The sequence below is a fragment of the Pelophylax lessonae genome (genome assembly GCF_965119305.1).
Source record: "Pelophylax lessonae genome assembly, chromosome: 1".
In the NCBI taxonomy this organism is placed as follows: domain Eukaryota; kingdom Metazoa; phylum Chordata; class Amphibia; order Anura; family Ranidae; genus Pelophylax; species Pelophylax lessonae.
The window spans coordinates 574,291,509-574,317,095 of record NC_138768.1 but is presented as its reverse complement, the minus strand read 5'-3'; the positions used below and the strand labels follow the sequence as shown (position 1 = coordinate 574,317,095).

Genomic DNA, 25,587 nt, shown 5'->3' with positions numbered 1-25,587 from the left:
TGTGTGGTCATACAAACGTTGCACCCAAATGTATATAAATTTTCACACAAAGCTTTCTTTTGATGGGTTTAAAAAAAAAACAATCAGATTTCTTTATAAAATTGTGGCCATAATAAATTCTGCTACATGTCTTTGGTACAAAAAAATTCTAATAAGTGTACATTGGTTTGCGCAAAAGTTATAGTGTCTACAAACTATTGTATATGCACTGGATTTTTTTTTTTCACTACCAATGGCAGTTATCAGATACCTAGAATGGGACTGCAATAGTGTGGCAGGAAATCTGACTGGGAACTAACTGCCACAGGCATCATCAACAGGGAAAAGTCATCAGTGAGAACACTATACAGTCACTGTACTACTGACACTGGATGGGAAGGTGTTTGCCTCTAGGGCGATCAAGGGGTTAAATGTTTGCAAAGTGTGCCATTTTTTCTTTTTGTGTTTTATTTTTACTAAAGCTCTGTTTCTTATCTCTGCTTTGTAAAGAGGGAATGATTTCTGTCAACACAGGGCTCAGAGTTGGCTCACATTATGGCGACACGACTTCAGGGGCGACTAGTGAAGTTGCCGTGCACCGCGACTTACACGGACTTCACATAATGAAAGTCAATGCAAGTCGCTCCGACTTCGGTCAAAAGTAGTGCAGGAACCTTTTTCTAAGTCGGAGCGAATTGAGTTGCTCCTATTAGAACGGTTCCCATAGGACAAAATGGAGCACGACTTGTCAGGCGACCAAGTCGCCTGACAAGTCGTGGTAGTGTGAGCCGGCAGTCAGGGCCCTGGTTTTGACAGCACTGATCAACACCTTCGGGATATGAATCATTGGCCTGGACAAGCTGACAGACTCCCGCTGTGTACATGCGCCATAAACCTAGAAACAGGCAGTGATGTTCCAGTACTTTGCTTGTACGGGCCACCTGTCCACAAGTAGTTAAATACAAAGTCCTTTGACACTAAAAACACTTGTGCCCAACCATATTATAGTGGTTGACGGCGGAAAAGTCAGGATGCAACCCAATTGCATGGATGAAATCTCCTAGTCTTATACCAAGCAAAATAAGATTTTCAAGACCTGTGGAAAACCTTGAAGTCTCCTTCCAGTGCTTTTGTAGGGTATAAAAAGGAATAATCATCGACTCCCTTGTCTCTTCAAGACTCCAGCTTCAACAGCCAAGTTGTTAAAGCCAGCAGCTATAAAAGGATGAAAGCTATGACCTTGCAGGATGCCCCTCCAACATGTTTACAACGTCGGACTACCAAATTCTCTGGGGCCACAGCAGGTGATCAGAAATACCAGAATGCCTTCCACTTGAAATCTGCAAAGCAGACGAAAAAAAAGCTAACAGTGGGAAGGTATAGATTAGCAAAAACAGGTCCCACAGTTTCACAACAGCATCCACCATGAACACTCAAGGATACTTGGTCCTGAAATCTAACATGTTTAGCTTCGCATTAAAACCGAACGTCACAACATCCACATTTGGGGTACCCCATCATCAGCAGAGCTCTTCAAACACTTCTTGGAGAGCCCACACTCCTGGGGACAGCTGCCCATTTTCTAAGCCTGGAAACTGGATGAAGGACAGTGCGAGAATATAGAGTTATGCCCAAGACAGGATGAAATCCATTTCCTTCTGGGCCTCCCAACTTCTGGTGCTGCCTTAATGATTTATATACGCCACTCCTGTGGCGTTGTCCAATTACATCCTTGCAGGGAGGTCCTGCACTACACTGACCAATGTAGCAGACCAGGGTGAATGGCCTTCAATTCCAGAATTTTGATGAGCAATGCCCTCTTCTGCAGTGATCAAATCCCTTGGATCGACACACTGTCCAGAACACCACCCCGGCTTAGCAGACAGACTCATCTGTCATCAGAACCCTCCAAGACAAAACACATTTCCTATCTCCAGCATCCGTAAGGAGTTCCACCAGTCCAGACACAGTCTTGTGTTGGGAATAACAATATTGGGGAATCCCAACAACTGTGTCCTCCTTTCCCACGACGGAAAGACATTCTGTTGAAGTGGAAAACTGGGCAAAGGGCAATGTCGCAAAGGGATTTGATAGTGTCTTAAGCAAGTCCACCTGAGTTTTCAGAGCAGGACATTCAGGTCTGCATGGTCAGACCCATATATTCTAACCTCGGTGCTGGGATTAAAGGATAACTTTTTTTGTGCAGAGGGATTAGAACATTTGTCAGTTTTTATTGCTGTCTGTGTCCCTCCATTTGTCCTGTTTACCATTATTAAAAGTAAAAGAAAATTCCAAATTTTGGGTTGTTCCCAGAAACATGGAGGGGTTTTGCCTGGGAAAGAGAACTTCCTATTTTTGCCAGTGTCCAATCATCTCAAGGCGATAGTATAACCTGTTGTAATGGAGATGGAGATACCCTGTGAACTGAAAAGTAGGATACAAAAAACGTACATTTAAACTATATTATGCATCCTGTGCCTCTCCTACTTATACAGCCAAAAAAGTCATGAAACTGCTGTCATTTTGGATTTGATGTCACCAGACCCAGCAAACTAAAAGTTGTCACTCAAGGGACACCATTTCCATTTGGCCTTCCCCTGACAGCTATATAAAAAGATTATGTAGAAAAGTGAGGGGCAGAAATGCTGAGCCAGCACAGACAGCATTTAGACATTCCCAGAGGAGAGGGATATGACATGGATGGAGGCAGGCTGCTGTGCTGGAGTAACAATAAGCCCATGCATGCCTCTGCACAAGACTGCCTGACACTCAGTTATCTATGTGTACACACATCCCATAACACACCTAAATTTTCCCCTTGTTCATTCTCTAAAAATAATGGTAAGTGCATCTGTGGCAAAGCAGATTCCTACAAATCTCCTCACCTGGCCTTGCTGGAAAAAATTCAAATTCACTTGTCTGCAATGGCAACATCTTCTAAAATGAAGGTACCCACAATTAAGACTGCAGGTAAACCACTTTTTTCTTTTACAAAAAACAGAAAATCCAACACACAGGATCTTCTGGCATTTTTCCTTCAAAGCTGGTTTACACTGTTAAATCTCTGAACACTTGAAATCCACCGAATCCTGTCTTGTGCAGACTGAATACAACCTTATAATTGGGATATAGATGGAGTTTGTCTTGCACACAGCAACTATAACAAAGTAATTCTAGCAATGCAAAGCAGAAATGCTGGTCATACACCAAGCAGATTTCCAGTTACCAAACATGATACTTTTTAATGGTATGCGTTGTGAAAAAAATGTTTTACATTTACTAGCTTAGAACACCAGAAATGTCAAGCCCTGATACCGTAGAGCTAAATACTTCTGCATGACATACCAATTTTTTTTTTTCCTTTTTACCGGCATCTAATGCCAATTTCAGTGTAAAAGGAGAAGTATAGCCATTACTTTTTCTATGGATCACAGAAGCGAAGTTTATTGTGCGCCCCTGTGACCAGTTTTCAGCAGACAGCATGCTAAAACCCACTGAACCCAACTTCACAGAGCCGGTCCATGCTCTGAAAAGAGAACGACCATATCGTCAGGGTCCACCTAGAAGCCTGGACCAGGCGCTGCATCAGCCTCTCTGTGATCCGCTGACATCCTGAGCCAGCCTTTCCCGCCCCCTCCATAGCCCAGCACTCCAGAAGGCACAGAGCAGAGAGCTGATGACGGACATTCACCAGCTCTCTGCAGGCTGAGGACTGAGAAGTGACCTGTCAGCAGTCTTTAATCACTTAGTTCGTGGTCTTAGAGGCAATGGGAGACACATGCAGCTGGAACTAGTACTGCAATAATCTAAGTATGATTTTTTTTTTTTTTAAGAGAAGCCATACTTCTCTTAACTGGCACATGTACCTATATATTAAATAGCAAATGTTATTTTTGGAATGCCGATGCCTAATTTCTTATTTTCAGTGAACGCTCAACGTCTACCTGGTGTATGTAATTCAATTTCCATATTTTAATCATAAAAGGGATTTAATATGTCACTATACACAATACTGCAAGTGCATACCATTATGGTATTTAATATTTACAAATGATGCAAGACTACCTCATTTTAATGCTATGTACAAACATACACGAAAACAAGCAAAAACCTTACTAAATCTTCCCTATGTATAAGGACTTAAAACAAGCTCCAGGCTCCGCCAGAAAAAAATTAACAGTCAACAGCACAAATACTGTATCCGCTTACTTTTAATATTAGGACAGTTACCTGTCCACGAATACAGCAGTGTCTTCACCCAAGCCGATTAATTAAATTGGCTCTTGGGTACTGCCGCCACCATTTTGGGTAAGGCAAACCTCCAAAAAAAAAAGTGCCAAATGTGGCAGCGGAGGAGGGGTTCGGGAGTCAAATAAGCTTCCCCTTTTGAGTGGTGCTTTAAGGTGGATATAGAGGGACTGAAATTCAGACAATTTATCAGGGACTAGATTAATTTTGATCAGTGCGTGACAACTGCAAAAGAGGAAGTGGATCGATTTCTGTCGTATGGACAATTTATGAAACTTAAAAATCGATCAACAGCTGCAGTAGGGTCCCGCTGTCAGAACATAATGTCCTAATGGAGAGGATTCCTACATCCACCTTGCTGCTCAAATAAAAAAAAAAACAAATTATCTATAGCCAGCCATCATCCATCAGGGCACATTTATTTTTCTTTCAGGGTGTCAAAAATAAAACGTCAAAAAGGAAACCTATTTTTTACTTTGCATAATATTTAAAGTTTTACAAAACATACAACAGTAAAATCAGTCTGTATTTGCAGAAAAGCATGCTGGTTATACTCACTGTGGAACCTAAGGGGTTAATCGTCTGCATTGTGTAAAAAGGCTGTTTGATCCTGTATGCACAGATCCTCTTCTTCCCTTGTCCCCATAACATGTCCGGATAAGAGAGTTACTGGAGACAGGCTGCATATGCTCAGTTTGGTGTGTATTGCTAGAGAGTTTTTTTTGTTTTTTTGGGAGAGTGCATGCGGATCAGCACAGGGCCATCCAGCACTGTCCAGACAGAGGGTCAGGGGTCCTGCATCCTGATTGGATAGCCAGTGCAGTATGGAAACTCATCCTACAAGCCTTAACCAGGCACTGATAAAAGTCACAATACTGCTATATACTGCTAATGAGAAAAGATATTTAGCAGTTTATACTTACTAAAATGATTGCATTTACATGCTCTGTGTATGACCAGGCAGTGAAATCAGGGTCCTTGGGTTTATTAACACTTTAAAATGTAACTAAAAAGGCAAAAAAAAAAAAAAAAAAAAACTTATTTGTCACTTTGGATAGTGTGTCAGGGTTTTTTTTTTTTTTGCCATCTGTGTCCCATTGGGGAGATTTCCCCTTCACTTTTTGTCCTTTAGCCAAAACAGAAAGTGAGGCAATCCCTACAAAGAAGAGGAATCCCAGGTGTGTCACCAGAAGTGTTCCCCTTGGAAGATTTCCCTCCTAGAAGTGTTCGGATGGCAATCCAAAATTTTAATGGGGGACACGCACAGCAGTTAAAGCCGACAGGTGTTCTAATGCTTCTCCATTCAATAAAAAAAAAAAAAAAAGTTAAACCTTAAAATCAGGATTCCGCACAATACTTTTCCTCTAGATTTGGATAAAAATGGGGAAGGGTTATGAATACCATCAAGTTGCTCTTGAAGCAATTTCCTCTTTATTTTGGCCTCAACCATTGGATCAGAAAATGAGGGGAAATCCAAAATTTTACAGCTACCACCAAAACAGTAGTAAAAGGTGTTTTTTGGGACTACCATCCAAAGTTTTTTTCCCTCACTTTGGGAAGATTTCCAATCACTCCCTGAAGCATCTCTGGGTCAGGAAGCGGTTGTATTTTAATTAAAGCATGCCCTGCCCGCAGTTCTTACTGTATATTCTACATTTACTATTTTTTTTTTTTTAAATGCTGGGAATAGTTATATCAATGGACACTGTAGCCTACATGTGCCATGGCCTCCCGGAGGACATGTATGTGGATGAAGTCAGTCTAGATAAAACAATTTCCAAAAACTTACCAAAAAAGCTGTAATTACAGCATGTGTGGCCCCCATTTTTTTTTAGAAGGGACAGACAGGTCATTATAAAAGCTATTAGGTTTTCAAATTTAACTAAACCACCAAACCAAAGCACAAATGCAACTTCAGGACAAATACTCACAAACAAGAGTGGTTTTTAAACTCTGATAGTTAACCTTCTCTAAAATTAAGCCATATCTTCACATTGAAGAGGCCTTCATTCCAAATCCTCATTTGCATCATAGTAATCCTCCCCTATCCTTAGCCAAAAAAAGTATAGTTTTTTTTAGTTCAAAATTATTGTTTTTGCCCCACCCCCTTCCTTAATTTTCATCGTAATTACGTTGTGCTCCTCCAGCAGCCTCCTGGTATATCTATGTACAATATCTCAGTTCTTTAGGAGGCCTCTATCATTTATTAAAAAAAGGGAAAAAATTAAGAACCTACACAGAGAGGATTTTCAAGCTGAAAACTCCACAGTAGGCAAACTTTTACAAAATTGCTCGTGTTAAAAGTATCCTGTTTTGTAGCTTTAGCCATATATGGGATTTATACAAATATAAGCATATAAAATACCACAAGGAATGGAAAACCTATGCACAAATTACCTGAAATGTCAGAACCAGAACCGGAACGAATAGAGTCTCCATCTGAGAACGAAGCAGAGTCAGACTCTGAGTCGCTGGCCTCACTACGGGTATCATAATCATTTCCTTCTCGTTGCTCTCTTTCGTGTCCTTGTTCATACTCTTCCTCCTCCTCCTCACCTTCCTCCTCTTCAGCTTCCTCTCCTTCATCCTCCTCTTCCATTCCTTCTTCATTCTCACTGTTGTTTCCTTGTTCTTCATCAGAAGAATCACTGCTACCACTGTCCCTATCTGACCCATAGTCATCAGAGTTAGCATCAGATGAGCGACTGGACCTGCTTGGTCGTCTGCTTGAATCATGTCTTACTTTCTAATAGTAAAATAAAAATGGAAAATACATAATTAAACATATATCCTTTGATTAAAAAAAAAAATAATAATAAATCTCAGCATTAGGGGGAAAAAAAACCTAAACAAAACATAAAAAGGCTACTATATAACTGACATTTCTTCTCCTCAGCACATCAAAGCGGTCATTGGTAAGGCATGAGCAAACAGACAGTATACACAATTTCCAAAAATTTTAAGTGGCATTAGGTGATCAAAATATTTGCCATTTAGCACAGCCAAGGTTCCCATGGTGGACCATTCTATTATCAAGTGTACAACTCTACATTATCATAAAATTAGTAATATGCCTGCTCCAGCTCCTAGCATTACATCGGAGAATAAAGCCATAGGGGAAATTGCCTATGTCAGGTAGCAATGCTACATTTACAAGCAGCTAAGAACAGACAAGTTATCTAGGGTGCTGGGGATCAGGAAACCAGCTGATTTTACATATCAGCAACCCTGGCAGAGATAGAAAATAAAACAAATGTGTTTACCAAAATCTGTTCAACATAACAGTTTGTATGGAAAAACGGTCTCAAGACCATTTTTGGGTTGAAACTTTTAAAGGGTAAGTTAATCTTTTCATGAAAAATAAAAAAAGAGGACCTTCAACTATCCTGGCCAACCCTCCGGACCCCACTGCATATAGCGGCTGTGATGCCTGTCCTGCTTGTGTAGTAGTCCGTACACTGTAATACACAGCTCTGAAGGGAGTATCCCTAAAAATGTTTGCAACGGCAAGCTCAACCACATGACCACACTGATGGATAGGAAACCTTTTTTCTGATCATATTGCAAGAAGCCACCTCAGATGCACTCATTTGTCAGCATGGTCATGTGGCTGCACTGACCAATAAGCATTTACCATTGCGAGCATTATGATGGATACTAACTCTAGGGCAATGTATTGATGGGTATAATTTACACTACACTGGAGCCAGACAGAGCAGCAGAAGAAAGGCGTTCTTATTAGGACGAGAACGCTCTTCACTGGAGAGAGCTTCTGGGCTTCACCACCACCTTGTCCTTGAAGGGAGAGATAAGTATTAAAAGCATTGAGAGAACCAAATTCAGATGCCATGGAGCCAAAGGTGAATACGCAGGACTTTTCTGCAATTAAAACATTTGAAAAATTCAGATAAAAAGGAGGAGTTGTGTAGTTGTCTTGGAATTCCCAAGATTATATGAGGGAAGCTTTTAAAACAGCTATAAGATTGACTTTGAGGCCCCATTCACACGATGATCACTGTTTTTTTGTGCATCTGGCAGCCCATACATGCAACGAATGCGCTGAGGAAGCTACAGGACCTTTTCGGACATAATGCATAGCGCATTTACCACACCTCAAACTGCATTTGGAGTGCCATGAGCAATTAAGGGCACTGCAAGCGTGATGTGCGTTTCCAAAATGCTAATTTCCTGTGTTTTGTGTCACATGGTCAGGAAACGCTAAGTGTGATTCCAACCTTAGTGTCCTAGAGGGGGACCCTACTGCAGCTTTCTAAAGTGTGATCACACTAAGATCTAATTGCTGCCAGAGAGCCTGAGTGTTCTTAGCAGAAAGGTGGCAAAACATCTTATAGTACACATTACATTACCCATCACCAGGTTTTTCACCATTTGATTAAAAATCAGGAGATGGAGGGTTTCTTAAAAGGATGCCCCATAGTGGTGGGCACCAAATCCTTGCTGGAACTGTTGGGCAAACAGATGGTCTCTCACTCATAACCACTTATCCTACAACTCCCAGGTTATAGTATGAATAAAACTGTTCTGGCGCACGAAAAGAAAAAAAAAAAACCTGCCAGAGTTGGGTTACTTCGGATATTAAATATTTGTATTACTCGATCCTTTAGCTAGCATAGCCAGCCCTTCGATTTAATCTTTCTAGGTATACTGGTTAATCATAGGAATCACAGGAGGTTCCTTGTAATGTTTATGGAATTACCCCTGACCCACATCTTCTCTGTTCAACAAGGCCTTCTACCTGCCGAGATGCTACGGGGCCAATTTTTCCACTCTGCTCAACCTGTATACAGATGGTGGGAGAAGCACCATGGGTACAAGTTTGGTATCATTTGTTACATTTCTTAAACCACGTTCAGACAAACCTACTTTAAAGGCATCAATTTGCCACCCTTTCCTCAAGTCTATTTCTTCTAGTAAATTCATTAGAGCCCGCCAGAATTGCTCCAATGATTGGAGATTAAGAACAAATGATACCCAACCTAAACTTTGGTTATCAGTAGTTAGAGTGAATACTTATTACTGTAGGGTGTACAGGAGGACAGGTTACAGGGGAAAGCTTTCTATAAAACAATTTTAATTTGTGTTATGTGGTCAGAGAGCGTCTCCGGTGCCTCATTCAGTACATTAGTGCAGTTGCAATGTTAATTTCCTTCTGACTATCCAATGTGTAAATATATTCTAGAAGTACACAATGGTAAGAAGTTGTCATTTCTGTTGGAAGTTTCTCCTGGTGTTAAAACAAATGCGGGCTTAAACTACTGTATGTCTAAGAACAAACCGGATATTACAATTGAGGAGTTGGTTCCAGCACTGATTTCAGAAGGTTCAGTATTCAATAAAATCTCTGGAGGTTCTGGGGGGTCAGGGCTTTCTTATACCCCAGAACCTATACCAACTACTCCCCTGGAAGGTGGTCATCTAGTAAGGCCAGTACTAGAGCAAAGATCTTGGTGAAGAATTTAAATACAGAAGGAAGGCCAAATGACAGGGCAAAGCAGAAATGCAAGTACCTAAAGCAAAGCCTAGGAAATCGCCGATGTGCTGGAAAGATGGGTACATGCAGGTATGCATCCATGACCCCTGAGGACCAGAAAGCCTTCCCCCAGCAGGGAGACTGACAGACCTGGTGGATTCCATATGGAATTTCTGGACCAGATGAAAAAAACATTTAGGGCTCTAAGACTCAATGTGGGCCAGAAGACGCCCTACACTTTAGCCAGTGTCCTTCTCATGTTAATAAACCAAAGACTCATAAGGACACAATAAGCCAGAAAGCTTACAACAAGCCCTTCCCCATGTAATTCAAGACTGAAGGCATGAGCTCTAAATAACCAAAGGATCGACTTCTAAAGAGATAAGTTTTAAGCCAAAAACAAAGATTTGACAGATCAAGGTCATGGCTGTGCAATAGGTTGCACAGCACAGCACGCACGTCAGCATTACACATGACACCGGATAGCCGCAAGTCAGCTCCCTTTCCTCATTTCATCTACCCAGGTGATGCTGGAAGTTGAGCACTTGCAATGATTACATACATGGAGTATCCTGGGTTTTTAATCCCTCTGTTTTAATAAATGGTCAATACTGCACTTAGAGGCGCCTTGTTTTCCTTCTACATCCCACAGAGCTCCTGCTTCTCTTAAGTGTTGCCCGAGTCCAGACAAACTTAAACTACCTTTTGGACCTAGGGCACTATACCACGAAAGCGCCCATATTCTCCTCTATCTTGCACATCAGAACCTGCCTGAGAGATCAAGGCTCTAGCCACTTGACAGCCAAAAATACGTTTACGTCATTACTTTGACGCTGAATATCGTTGTTATAGCAGCAGCTAGCTGACATAACCTCAGTATACTTTTGTTCTGTGAGCGATTGTCTACAAAATAAAAGCGGTCTCAGTGGCACAGTCAAAGCAAGATCGCTTTTAGAGAAGGTGCGAGAGGTGCCCCACCCCCTGCTTACCGGAGAGATCAGTAAAAAAGCAGAAACGATCCAATCTGCTGGAGTGATGGCAAGAAAGTCGAGTGAGGGCAAGATATCCCCCACGCAACATGTTTAAACTCCTTGTAATAGGAATAAAACTGATATCGCTTCTGCTCGCGCGCAGAAGCGAACGCACATGCAAGTCGCACACATGTGTAAGCGATGTTCAAAAATTTGTTTGAAAGTCTGCTGCGCAAAATATTGCAACGATCACCATTATATTCTCTAGTCTCTCTCCTAAAAAAAATATCCAATGTTTTGAGGGTTCTAAGTAATTTTCTAGCAAAAAATACTGAAATTTTACTTTTAAACAAAAAGTTTCAGAAAGGGCCTAGTCATAAGTGGCTAGAGAGGGCCTCCAATTAGAAGGCGACAGATACAGCCTCTACAGGGAAGGTACATGCTTTGTTAGGACAGAGCAGCACATTTTCTTTTTAAACAAAAAGTTCTCCTCAAAAGGATACAAGACTGATAAGACACTTGAAACAGTCTGACAAGTTGGTTGTAAATTTCTAGTCCACATAAAGGAAGAATAAGCCAGCTACTGCACCAGTAAGGTCTTAGCCATATTAAAAGATCAAAACAGGCCTAGACTCCAAAGCTGAAAAGGTCTGCAAGTTCGGGAGTGATGCAAAGAATGCAACTCCTCAACGGCAGGTTCTTCTATCAAGGAGACACCTGCAGGTGATCTTGGCTCCTACCCCACCAAGTCCCCAGTGCCCATTGACACACAGAGCATGGCTCAACACCGACCCCTGCTCCCTCTTCACTGGCTGTGATTGACAGCAGCTGTCATCTGAGCCTATGAGGAGGGAGAGGTGCACATCACTGGATCGAGATCAGGCAAGTATAAGGAAGGTCTGAGGGTAAAGGTTTTTTTTTTTTTTACCTTAATTCAAAAGAATACATTAAAAGGTGTAAAAAAAAAAAGAACAAAAAAGAAAACAAAAAAAAAAAAAAAAAAACTTTCAGGTTTAAGAACCACTTTATTGTACTCTCTACATTAACCACTTAAGCCCCGGAGGATTTTCCTGCTAAAAGACCAGGGGGTATTTTGCGATTCAGCACTGCGTGACTTTAACGGACAATTGCGCGGTCATGCGACGCTGTACCTAAATGAATTTGACGTCCTTTTTTTCCCACAAACAGAGCTTTCTTTTGGTGGTATTTGATCACCTGTGCGATTTTTTGATCACGCGCTATAAACAAAAAAAAGAGCGACAATTTTGCAAAAATAGCAATATTTTTCACATTTTTTTATATGAAATTCCCCAAAAAAAAAATGTAAAAATCAAAATTTTTTAACATTTTTGGCCAATTTGTTTTATCCTACCTATGTTTGGTAAAAAAAAAAAAAAAAAAAAAAAAAAAAAAATCGCAAAAAGCGTATTTTGATTGGTTTGCGCAAAAGTTATCGCGTTTACTAACAAAGGGAAAGATTTTTGTCATTTTTGTTGTTTTTTTTTTAACGCGTAATGGCGGCGATCTGCGATTTTTTTTGCGGTACTGCGACATTGCGGCGGACAGATCGGACCCTTGACTGATATTTTTGACACTTTTGGGGTTACCAGTGACATTACTACAGTAATCAGTGCTATACATATGCACTGTTACTGTAAAAATACACTGGCAGTGAAGGGGTTAACTTTATTTGGGAGGGAGGGGCTGTGTGTGTCCCTAGGGGCGTGATTCTTACTGTGATTGGCTGTGGCTCTAGCTGTAAGGACACTGATCAACGGATCTACATACTAGATCCGTGTAATCAGTGTCTTTACAGCGATGAGAATGACAGGCAGCTTGTTTACACAAGCTGCCTGACATTCTCCCTCTTCCCCCGACGATAGCCGAGTGGCCGGCGGACATCGGGTCCGCTGGTCAAACGCGCGGGGGGGTGCGTGACCGCGCGGGAGCGGGGGCGCGCGCTCGCTCCCCAGACCCTCCCAGGCTAGTGACGTTAATTAACGTCACTCTGCCTGGCAGGGGCTGACCGCCGCAGTAAATCTACTTGCGGCGGTCGGCAAGCAGTTAAGGTAAACGACCCACCATTTGTCCTATCCTCCTCTATCCCTAAAAAGCGCCAGCACCACTCCTCTCACTTTGTTTCTCATGAGAAACTGAGGGAAATGGGAGCAATAGGCTCCTGCTGCTGTCATTCAAAATCCTGTATGGGGACACAGCCCATTTGGGGAGCATGCACGGGTGCCTCCTTAGCAAACGGCTTACCAAGGAGGTACCTAGAGCAGGGAAAAGCTGACAGCCCCAGCAGGGGGTTCCCAAAAGAGGTAAGGGACATCTCTGCAATATCTTTGCGCAGAGCAGGTAAGCATAACATCTTTTTTTATTTTAAGAAAAAAAAAAAAAAAAATTAGATTTAGTATCACTTTATCCTTTCAACTCTGTTTCCTACATAAATTGTCATACTGCGATGAATTTATTCAATGCAAATATTAATAGTATTTTTGGTAATAGGCTATCTGTAGCTTTAAAGGACAATTAGATAATTGTAGAATTTTACATGGTTTAACAATCAGCAGAATTGTAAATTTTAAAGATTTTATGTAGGACAAAAATGACAGCAAAGTAAAATTATGGGGTACACTTAACATGCAGGCTGTAACAAATAATTATTACTAAGAAGAAAACAGTAAAGAGACATTTGTTACCTCAGAAGACCGATCAGGACTGGCAGATTTGGGTCTCCTGTCAGATTCTCTTTTCCTTGTGCTGATTTTTTCCTGTGACCCTTTATATGCTTCCCGTCCTGAGCTGCCAGAGGGATGAACCCTCCGATCACTTTCAGGCCTTCTGCTCCTGTCATGTCTAGAGAAGTCTTCATTCTTGTATTCAGATACCTGCTTCCCTTTGGTGCTAACAACTCTTTTTGTGCCACTAGACAGCCTTTGTGGGGGAGGCCTTGCTATGTGGGAGGATTGTTTTTGCCTTTTAGGTTCGGGAATTTCCATTCGATCACTCTTTCTTTTGGATCCTTAAAAAGAAAAAAAAAAAAAGACAGAAAATTGCTAAAAAATGTGAATTTAGACTAACAGGGTTAAAATACGATTAGAGTTTTAGAAAAATTAGCAATGTTTAAATACATAATCCACTTTTTAGAGCAGGTCTCAATATACATCCATAGCACATTTACATACACCATCCCCCTAAAACCAAAGAGCTCCCTTTTTAACAAAAACGCAGGGTTTTTCTTGTCATAGGTGGTAGTCATGGCTTACTCCACCCACTGCCACATCTTCCATTCACCGGTATTCATCAACTAAACTACTACAATTCCTATTCTTGTCAAACACTTGTTTTAGGTCAGGTTAGTGTCTTTGAGTATATAAGAAAAAGATGCAGCCAGGCATTTCAGCAGAAAAAGGTCAACAATGGCTGCTGATATATTTCTTTGATGCAATTTTTCTTTAAAGTATTGCCTTTAAAATAAAAGTAGATACCCATTTAAAGTGGCCCATGTAGAACAAATCATCAGATTTAATTTCTACAAACCAATGGATACATAGTGGACCTAAACACATTGGGGTTGATTTACTAAAACTGGTGTGTGCAAAATCAGTTTCCGCCTAGGGTCACACTGGTGTGTGGAAAACACCTCATGTAATTTGCACCGCATTCCTGTGCATATCACATGCTATGTCTGTGCACTGCGATTTGAGCCATACATATTGTATGCCTCAAATCGCATCACATCCACATTAAAATGGTGAAGGACCTTTTTTTTCCCGCACCTGAAACGCGTGGGTGTTCACACCCATGCGATGCAATTCTGGCAATATCACTGCATTTTGTCATCTGTTTAAGTGAAGTCACACAATTTCAAGTGAAGTCACACAATTTCAAAGGTGGATTAAGTGTGAACAGGGTCTTAGTAAATCAATTCCATCTGGGACTAGCTGAATTTCGATCAGTGTGTCACCATCCCCACTCGACAGAAGTCAAATTGTTTGATCAACTTTCGTTGAAAAGACATGCTGAAAAACTTTCAATCATGTCAGTCAAATACTGTGACAGTGGTGGGTCCCTCTGTCAGAATACAATGTCCCAGCAGGAGGGGGCTGAGGTGGGGGAAATTACCCTATTCAACCTGTTTGGGTGGATTAAGGAATGTTTTTTGGAATTTGAATGGCGAGAGTGGCTGTGTCAGCTGAAGGAACGGTAAAAAACGCAGCATGAAGCTGGAGGAGGAATCATGTCCGGTTCTCCGCTCGTGGTTACCTCACTGTGGGAACGTCAGGCATCTCACGTCAGAGGCTGCACCTGTGGTTAGCGGTTATCCATCATCTTCTTACAAAATTCAATCCAAAGTGAGTGACATTGCGGTCCACCCCATCACTACAACCTGGATTCATAAGAGTATCATCTGGACTTGACTGGAAGCTGGCCAGAGTTTACTATATCTATGGTGCTTTGTTCTATTTGGGAAAATCCCCTCCCTAAAGCGCTGTAGGCCATTTCCATTAAGTTGGAGACCAAATGTATCCGGTAAGCGGCCATTCTTTCTTTTTGGTGTGTTTAAATGTTGGTGTTGCACAAAAAGGATTTGGGAAGAGTTATCCTCATACGCATGCTGGGATTTGTGTTCCTTTTTCCTCCTATGGATTCAGCTATCCAATGCCACTCGAATCTTATTTACACTTGATCTCTGGTTTTCTTTTATATTTTTGGCATTAATGGACTTACATGATTTATTGTTTTCATGAAATTCATTATAAAAAATTGTATGCACATTTCATATTTTTAGCGCTGCACTATATGCATTTTATTTTTTAGGGTTTTTGTCCATTGGCCCGTGCTAGCAGCTATTGTTTTTTAGGTTTATTTTTACAGATTTAGCATGGATGTTTTTGTAATTTTTTTCTGTTTATGATCGAGGCCACATAAAAATTGTTGTGGATGATAAAAATTTTAAGTGAAGACTTTAAAAGATTGTTCAATTAATAGATGTTCAATTAATAGATCAAATTTTTATTTAAAAAAAAACCTGTATAAACAGACCATCCCCTCTGTACAGTAGACAATGTGCATGCAAAGAACTGTGCAAAATTAACTTTGACTGAAAGCTCAGACTCTGCTTTAAATGTCTACTCACTCTGATGTGACATTGCCAAGTTCCAATATTTTGGGTGTGCTGTGGGACATGAACATATCCCATACAAAGAGGTACTGGGATTTTCAGTGGAGCCTATCAGCATGGCATACAGGAGTATTGAATAAAGGCAAATAAAATAAACTGATTGTGTACATACCTTTCTTCTCATTAATATCCTGCTCACTTTCAGGGTTGTACAGCTCATCATCTTGATCGGGAGCCTCAGTTAAAATGTCATCCAAAACATTGACTTCACCATCTACAGAAAAAATATAAGGAGACATTGGAAAAAAAAAAAAAAAACCTCAAACAGACAACAATGCCCAAATTGGTCTTCACTTCCACTTCCACCATCTCCCCAGAGTAATGCAGTGTCACTATAGAACAGAACTATGATGAAAGTATATAAAAAGATATTTAAAAAATGGTTGCCATGGCGAAATCTCCCCAAAGTGGGAGCGTGTAACTGTCAAAACCAGGTACCCGTTCCCTGGGGGGGTGGGGGGGGGGGGGAGGCAGATAAGCAGAGGTTCCCCTTTTGGGTGAAGCTCCGCTTCAAAGTAACGCAGTGCGCAAAAAAAAAGCACCTTCTGGTGCTCAAGTGGTTAAAGGATCTTGTATAATCTCACTGCTTATGGCCATCTTAATTTTGTTGCAAGCGGAGCGCAGCCAATCAGCTTTTACAATCGAAATTTTCTACCGTGTGTGTGTGTGTGTGGGGAAATGAAAGCTAGAAGCTGATTGGTTAGCATGGACAATTGCTGCAGTTGAGATAGAACAAGTCTGACACTTTTCATTAATAAATTCCCCCATATAAGTCAAATATACAATGTAAGAGGCCTACCCATGCAATGTTGATGTGTAGTAGGTAGAGGACGCAGATGCTTGCCCACCCCCCTTGGAGCTTATGTAATAACGATCAGTGATTACACCAGACACAAGTGAAGAAACAGGTCAGCCAGCAATGCAGATTATTACATCTATACTATACAGCGCAGATGATCACCTCTATACAATACAGTGCAGATGATCACCTCTATACTACAATACAGTGCAGATGATCACCTCTTTATCATACAATACAGTGCAGATGATCACCTCTATACAATAGAGTGCAGATGATCACATCTATACTACAATACAGTGCAGATGATCACCTCTTTACCATACAATACAGTGCAGATGATCACATCTATACTATACAGCGCAGATGATCACCTCTATACAATACAGTGCAGATGATCACATCTATACTAGGGCTGCAACTAACGATTAATTTGTCTGTCGACTAATCTATCGATTATTTTTACGATTAGTCGACTAATCAAACGATTATTTTTATTTTATTTTTTTTTTGCTTAGTGTTTTTTTTTGATTAGCTAATTAATCCTGTAATTAATACAGACCCCTCAGTAAGCCCCCCTCCCACTACAGACCCCTCAGTAAGCCCCCCTCCCAGTACAGACCCCCACAGTAAGCCCTCCCACCTAGTACAGACCACTTAGTAAGCCCCCCTCCCAGTGCAGACCCCTCAGTAAGCCCTTCCACCTAGTACAGACCACTTAGTAAGCCCCCCTCCCAGTACAGACCCCTCAGTAAGCCCTCCCATCTAGTACAGACCACTTACTAAGCCCCCCCCCCAGTACAGACCCCTCAGTAAGCCCTTCCACCTAGTACAGACCACTTACTAAACCCCCCTCCCAGTACAGACCCCTCAGTAAGCCCTCCCACCCAGTACAGACCACTTAGTAAGCCCCCCTCAGTAAGCCCTCCCACCTAGTACAGTATGTACTAGGTGGGAGGGCTTACTGAAGGGTCTGCACTGGGAGGGGGGGCTTACTAAGGGGTCTGTACTGGAAGGGGGGCTTACTAAGTGGTCTGTACTGTACAGACCACTTAGTAAGCCCCCCTCCCAGTACACTAGTACAGACCCCTCAATAAGCCCTCCCACCTAGTACAGACCCCTTAGTAAGCCCCCCTCCCAGTGCAGACCCCTTAGTAAGCCCCCCACCCAGTGCAGACCCCTCAGTAAGCCCTCCCACCTAGTACAGACTGTACTAGGTGGGAGGGCTTACTGAGGGGTCTGCACTGGGAGGGGGGCTTACTAAGGGGTCTGCACTGGGAGGGAGGGCTTACTGGGGGGTCTGTACTGGGAGGGGGGCTTACTAAGTGGTCTGTACTGTACAGACCACTTAGTAAGCCCCTCCTCCCAGTACAGACCCCCCAATAAGCCCTCCCTCCTAGTACAGGCCATTACAAGCCGGTGTAGCGCCGCACATGTGACATGTCTAAGTAGCTGGGTGATCGGGGAGGATGGCGAATGTGTTGCGGCAGAAGCTGTGGCAGTACAGGGAGTACAGGGGTGCTGGAGACGGTCAGCGCTCACCTCTCGTCTCCGACGGAGCCCGGCGGGGGAATTTCACCCGGCCGGCAATGCTTCAAGCGGCGCGGCGGCCGGCCGGGGGCGTGTGACGTCACGCGTTGACGCGTCGACGCTTTTTCCGCACGTCGCCGATTTTTTGTAGTCGACTACGTCGACTCAGCCCTAATCTATACTACAATACAGTGCAGATGATCACATCTATACTACAATACAGTGCAGATGATCACATCTATACCATATAATTAGGGTTGCAATATCAACCCTTTAAACCAGAACACATTAGACAGGTTCTGTGGCTGATTAGGTGACAAACTCACTTGGTGCCTTATGTGCATTATATCAGCCTCAGAATTGTGTAATTCATATGTGTCCTGATTTAACCACTTGCCGACCAGCCGCTGTACTTATACAGTCCTGGCCCCTCCCCTATGCATGTTGACACAGGGTCACGTGTCTTCCTCAGGGGGAATTCTCAGGACGGTGACAGCACCAGGAATCAGCATGGAGCTGAGGAAAAGAGTGTCAGAAGGAATCATCCCTGGAATGGAAAAGAGCTGCAAGAAAAAGTATGTGAACCCTTTGGAATGATATGGATTTCTGCACAAATTGGTCATAAAATGTGATCTGATCATCATCTAAGTCACAACAATCACAGTCTGCTTAAACTAATGACACACAAAGAATGAAATGTTGCCATGTTTTTATTGCACACACCATGTAAACATTCACAGTGCAGGTGGAAAAAGTATGTGACCCCCTAGAGTAATGACATCTCCAAGAACTAATTGGAGTGAGATGTCAGCCAACTGGAGTCCAATCAATGAGATGAGATTGGAGGTGTTGGTTACAGCTGCCCTGCCCTATAAAAAACACACACCAGTTCTGGGTTTGCTTTTCACAAGAAGCATTGCCTGATGTGAATGATGCCTCGCACAAAAGAGCTCTCAGAAGACCTACGATTAAGAGTTGTTGACTTGCATAAAGCTGGAAAGGGTTATAAAAGTATCTCCAAAAGCCTTGCTGTTCATCAGTCCACGGTAAGACAAATTGTCTATAAGTGGAGAAAGTTCAGCACTGCTGCTACTCTCCCTAGGATTGGCCGTCCTGTAAAGATGACTGCAAGAGCACAGCGCAGACTGCTCAATGAGGTGAAGAAGAATCCTAGAGTGTCAGCTAAAGACTTACAAAAGTCACTGGAAAATGCTAACATCCCTGTTAGCGAATCTACAATAAGTAAAACACTAAACAAGAATGGATTTCGACCCCGTTCACACTGGGGCGACGCTACTTGCCGGGGCGACCTCACAGGTCGCGGTGCGCAGCTCGCACCGCGACCTCAGAGCGGCCGGCACGGACTTCATAACATTGAAGTCAATGCAGGTCGCTCCGGGTCGCCCCAAAGAAGCTCCGGACCCTTTTTCAAAGTCGGAGCGACTTGTGTCGCTCCTATTAGAACGGGTCCACAGCTTCTCTATGGCAGGTGACCTACGGCGACCTGTCAGGCGACCAGGTCGCCCCAGTGTGAACGGGGTCTAAATGGGAGGATACCACAGAGGAAGCCACTGCTGTCCAAACAAAACATTGCTGCAGATTTTACAGTTTGCACAAGAGCACCTGGATGTTCCACAGCAGTACTGGTAAAATATTCTATCCCAACTGTGAAGTATGGTGGTGGGGGCATCATGGTTTGGGGCTGCTTTGCTGCGTCAGGGCCTGGACGGATTGCTGCTATTGAAGGAAAAATGTATTCCCAAGTTTATCAAGACATTTTGCAGGAGAACTTAAGGCCATCTGTCTACCAGCTGAAGCTCAACAGAAGATGGGTGTTGCAACAGGACAATGACCCAAAGCATAGAAGTAAATCAACAACAGAATGGCTTAAACAGAAGAAAATACGCCTTCTGAAGTGGCCCAGTCAGAGTCCTGACCTCAACCTGATTGAGATGCTGTGGCATGAGCTCAAGAAAGCAATTCACACCAGACATCCCAAGAATATTGCTGAACTTAAACAGTTCTGTAAAGAGGAATGGTCAAGAATTACTCCTGACCGTTGTGCACGTCTGATCTGCAACTACAGGAAACAGTTTGGTTGAAGTTATTGCTGCCAAAGGGGGAAAATCTTCCGGTCCAGAACTGGTAAGGGCGGGTAAAACCTTCCAGTCCAGAAGTGGTTAAGGGGGGGCTGGGGGAGGTAAAATCTTCCGCTCCAGAAGTGGTTAAGGGGGAGGGGGTTAAAACCCTGCGCTCCAGAAGTAGTTAAGGGGGGAGGGGTTAAAACCCTCCGCTCCAGAAGTGGTTAAGGGGGGGGGGGGGGTTAAAACCCTGTGCTCCAGAAGTGGTTAAAACCTTCCGGTCCAGAAGTGGTTAAGGGGGGAGGGGTTAAAACCTGCCGATCCAGAAGTGGTTAAGGAGGGGGGGGGGGGGGGTTAGAACCTTCCGGTCCAGAAGTGGTTAAGGGGGGGGGGGTAGAACCTTCCGGTCCAGATGTGGTTAGGGGGGGTAGAACCTTCCAGTCCAGAAGTGGTTAGGGGGGGTAGAACCTTCCAGTCCAGAAGTGGTTAGGGGGGGGTAGAACCTTCCAGTCCAGAAGTGGTTAGGGGGGGTAGAACCTTCCAGTCCAGAAGTGGTTAGGGGAGGGGGGGTAGAACCTTCCGGTCCAGAAGTGGTTAGGGGAGGGGGGGTAGAACCTTCCGGTCCAGAAGTGGTTAGGGGAGGGGGGGTAGAACCTTCCGGTCCAGAAGTGGTTAGGGGAGGGGGGGGGTAGAACCTTCCGGTCCAGAAGTGGTTAGGGGAGGGGGGGGGGGGTAGAACCTTCCGGTCCAGAAGTGGTTAGGGGAGGGGGGGTAGAACCTTCCGGTCCAGAAGTGGTTAGGGGAGGGGGGGTAGAACCTTCCGGTCCAGAAGTGGTTAGGGGAGGGGGGGTAGAACCTTCCGGTCCAGAAGTGGTTAGGGGAGGGGGGGTAGAACCTTCCGGTCCAGAAGTGGTTAGGGGAGGGGGGGTAGAACCTTCCGGTCCAGAAGTGGTTAGGGGAGGGGGGGTAGAACCTTCCGGTCCAGAAGTGGTTAGGGGAGGGGGGGTAGAACCTTCCGGTCCAGAAGTGGTTAGGGGAGGGGGGGTAGAACCTTCCGGTCCAGAAGTGGTTAGGGGAGGGGGGGTAGAACCTTCCGGTCCAGAAGTGGTTAGGGGAGGGGGGTAGAACCTACCGGTCCAGAAGTGATTAAGGGGGGGGGTAGAACCTTCTGGTCCAGAAGTGGTTGAGGAGGGGGGGGTAGAACCTTCTGGTCCAGAAGTGGTTGAGGAGGGGGGGGTAGAACCTTCTGGTCCAGAAGTGGTTGAGGAGGGGGGGGGGGTAGAACCTTCTGGTCCAGAAGTGGTTGAGGGGGGGTAGAACCTTCCGGTCCAGAAGTGATTAAAGGGGGGGTTAGAACATTCTGGTCCAGAAGTGATTAAAGGGGGGGGGGGGGGGTTAGAACATTCCTGTCCAGAAGTGATTAAAGGGGGGGGGGGTAGAACCTTCCGGTCCAGAAGTGGTTAAGAGGGGGGGGGGGTAGAACCTTCCGGTCCAGAAGTGGTTAAGAGGGGGGGGGGGGTAGAACCTTCCGGTCCAGAAGTGATTAAAGGGGGGGTAGAACCTTTCCGGTCCAGAAGTGGTTAAGGGGGGTAGAACCTTCCAGTCCAGAAATGGTTAGGGGAGGGGGGGTAGAACCTTCCAGTCCAGAAGTGGTTAGGGGAGGGGGGTAGAACCTTCCAGTCCAGAAGTGGTTAGGGGAGGGGGGTAGAACCTTCCAGTCCAGAAGTGGTTAGGGGAGGGGGGTAGAACCTTCCAGTCCAGAAGTGGTTAGGGGAGGGGGGTAGAACCTTCCAGTCCAGAAGTGGTTAGGGGGGGGGTAGAACCTTCCAGTCCAGAAGTGGTTAGGGGGGGGGGGTAGAACCTTCCAGTCCAGAAGTGGTTAGGGGGGGGGGGGTAGAACCTTCCGGTCCAGAAGTGGTTAGGGGAGGGGGGTAGAACCTTCCAGTCCAGAAGTGGTTAGGGGGGGGGGGTAGAACCTTCCGGTCCAGAAGTGGTTAAGGGGAGTAGAACCTTTCCGGTCCAGAAGTGGTTAGGGGAGGGGGGGTAGAACCTTCCAGTCCAGAAATGGTTAGGGGAGGGGGGTCCAGAAGTGATTAAGGGGGGGGTAGAACCTTCCAGTCCAGAAGTGATTAAGGGGGGGGGTAGAACCTTCCGGTCCAGAAGTGGTTAAGGGGGGGGTAGAACCTTCCGGTCCAGAAGTGGTTAAGGGGGGGGGTAGAACCTTCCGGTCCAGAAGTGGTTAAGGGGGGGGGGGGTAGAACCTTTCCGGTCCAGAAGTGGTTAAGGGGGGGTAGAACCTTTCCGGTCCAGAAGTGGTTAAAGGGGGGGGGTAGAACCTTTCCGGTCCAGAAGTGGTTGGGGGGGGGTAGAACCTTCCGGTCCAGAAGTGGTGGGGGGGGGGGGTAGAACCTTCCGGTCCAGAAGTGGTTAAGGGGGGGGTTAGAACCTTCCGGTCCAGAAGTGGTTAAGGGGGGGGGTTAGAACCTTCCGGTCCAGAAGTGGTTAAGGGGGGGGGTTAGAACCTTCCGGTCCAGAAGTGATTAAAGGGGGGGGGGTAGAACCTTCCAGTCCAGAAGTGATTAAAGTGGGGAGGTAGAACCTTCCAGTCCAGAAGTGGTTAAGGGGGGGGGGGGGGTAGAACCTTCCGGTCCAGAAGTGGTTAAGGGGGGGTACAACCTTTCCGGTCCAGAAGTGGTTAAGGGGGGGGGTACAACCTTCCGGCCCAGATGTGGTTAAGAGGATGAGGTGACATCCCTACATCTAATACAGAGTGGATGATCACATTAGTATAATAGAGTGGAGATATAGGGATCCTATGGAAGGTATAGACCAGGCCAGGCCAGGCCCCCTTCCACAAAGGCCGCATTCATTCATCACACACACGTGTCCGCTCACCTTTGCTCGGCTCTCCTCTCTCCGCCTCCATCCTCCGGCCCTTGTTCCGCCTCCTGCTCCGGTGCGGGAACACTCTGCTGTCCTTGCCGCTGGCGGATGTCAGAGTTTCCCCCCCGCCCCGCCGGGCGCCCCTCTCTCCTGCCGTGGCTAAGCGAAACCCTATAGGGGAGACCAGTCCCGAGACCAGAGAGTGAGCAGCGGAGCTCACTTACCCCGTCCACACTTCCAGCACCTTGCCAGCCTGCTACTCGGCCCTAACTAGGCGACCCGGCACTCTTCTCTTTCTTCTCCTCACCCTATTCTACGAACAAAATGGCGGAACTCAGCTTCAGCCTCCTGCGACAACAACACCCCGCTCCCGGCGTGCACTGCTCCAAGACGTCCCCGGTGACGCCAATAAGCCCCGCCTTGCAGCGTGAGGTAAACACAAAAGGGGGAGGGGGCGTGTGTAGTAAATATTTACAGGAATGTGCTGGGAGGAAGTGCAGTCCTTTGCAGAGGATTCATACTTCCACATAACATATGGGACATCTGCCAGGGGTTTGTATAAAGCTGGATACACACTATACAATTGTCTTTGGATGTTTTCCATATAATATGAGGTGAAACCTAAACACTTTCAATGTGTATGCAGTCAGGCAGGCCCTGGCACTTCATAATTGAAGGTAAAGCTAAAGAAAATCTAACAAGAAAAGTTGTATAGCAGGGATCCTTAAACTACAGCCCTCCAGCTGTTGCGGAACTACACATCCCATGAGGCATTGTAAAACTCTGACATTCACAGACATGACAAGGCATGATGGGAATTGTAGTTCCTGAACAACTGGAGGGCCATAGTTTGAAGACCCTATACAACTATACATGTTGTATAGTGTGTATCCAGCTTTAGGCCAGGTTCACATCTTCACGTAACGCTTCAGCTCACTTGGCACGCATAGGTCAGCCATTACATTCAACAGCAAAACATGCATTTTCTGTGTTCCCACAAACACCAAGAGTTAATGGAGCTGTAGACTTCTTGCACAAGGGCGAAAAACCGCTGCGTTTGTAGCTGTGTAGCTTTTAGCTTACATTGGTTACGGGAACGCTCAGAATTCACACAGGCAAAAACGCGCTGCTATTTCCAGAACCAGAACCATGGTGCTGTTCCATGTGGGCACGTTAAAAAAAAAACAAAATGGAACTACCAACATTTTATTCTTTAGAGTGTCTGTCTGCTTTGTTTTGGGAGTTTTAACCACTTAAGCCCCGGAAGATTTTACCCCCTTCCTGACCAGGGGGTATTTTGCGATTCGGCACTGCGTGACTTTAACGGACAATTGCGCGGTCGTGCGACGCTGTACCTAAACAAATTTGACGTCCTTTTTTTCCCCACAAACAGAGCTTTCTTTTGGTGGTATTTGATCACCTGTGAGATTTTTTGATCACGCGCTATAAACAAAAAAAGAGCTTCAATTTTGCAAAAATAACAATATTTTTCACATTTTTTAATATGAAATTTTCCCCAAAAAAATGTAAAAATCAAAAATTTAACATTTTCAGCCAATTTGTTTTATGCTACATATGTTTGGTAAAAAAAAACGCAAAAAGCGTATTTTGATTGGTTTGCGCAAAAGTTATCGCGTTTACTAACAAAGGGAAAGATTTTTGTCATTTTTGTTGTTTTTTTTTTTAACGCGTAATGGTGGCGATCTGCGTTTTTTTTTGCGGGACTGCGACATTGGGCGGACAGATTGGACCCTTGACTGACACTTTTGGGGATACCAGTGACATTACTACAGTAATCAGTGCTATACATATGCACTGTTACTGTAAAATGACACTGGCAGTTAAGGGGTTAACTTTTTTTGAGAGGGAGGGGTGGTGTGTGTCCCTAGGGGCGTGATTCTAACTGTGATTGGCTGTGGCTTGAGGTGTAGGAACAGTGATCAACGGTTCTACATAGTAGAACCGTATGATCACTATTCCTACACAGGGGAGAATGACAGGCGGCTTGTTTACATCAGCCGCCTGCCTTTCTCCCGCTGTCACGGACGATCGTGAGTGAGCGGCGGACATCGGGTCTGCCGCTCACATGCACGGGGGGTCCGTGGCGGCGCGCGCTCGCTCCCCAGAACCTCACAGGCTAGTGACGTACCGGTACATCACTTTGCCTGCGAGGGGCTGACCGCCACAATATATGTACTTGCGGCAGTCGGCAAGTGGTTAAGTAATCTTAAAGTGTTGCTAAACCCAAGACAGTAAAATGTATCTGTATATGCAGTAAAGCATGCTTGTTATACTCACTGTGGAACCTAAGGGGTTAATCCTATGCATTGTGTACAAAAAGGATGTTTGATCCTGTCTTCTCTGCTCCTCCCCTTCTTCCACAGTCCCCAATAAATCTCCTGATAGTACAGGGCCTT

General features: G+C 44.6%; 1 protein-coding gene across 3 annotated transcripts in view; it reads right to left on the bottom strand.

The window, feature by feature from the left end:
- Window positions 1-23,561, bottom strand: part of YTHDC1 (YTH N6-methyladenosine RNA binding protein C1) — a 56,835-nt gene extending 33,274 nt beyond the window's left edge. For 2 of the 3 annotated variants that reach the window (XM_082257255.1, XM_082257256.1), the window contains exons 1-4: window positions 23,183-23,560; window positions 15,990-16,091; window positions 13,392-13,714; window positions 6,625-6,973 (exon numbers count right to left, since the gene is read on the bottom strand). In XM_082257255.1, the coding sequence (XP_082113381.1) occupies window positions 6,625-6,973; window positions 13,392-13,714; window positions 15,990-16,091; window positions 23,183-23,213 (805 nt within the window). In that variant the 5' untranslated portion in view covers window positions 23,214-23,560. Of the gene's footprint in view, window positions 1-6,624; window positions 6,974-13,391; window positions 13,715-15,989; window positions 16,092-23,182 lie in introns of all 3 variants that reach the window. The other variant, XM_082257254.1, reaches the window with a different exon arrangement.
- Window positions 23,562-25,587: the final 2,026 nt, after the last annotated feature.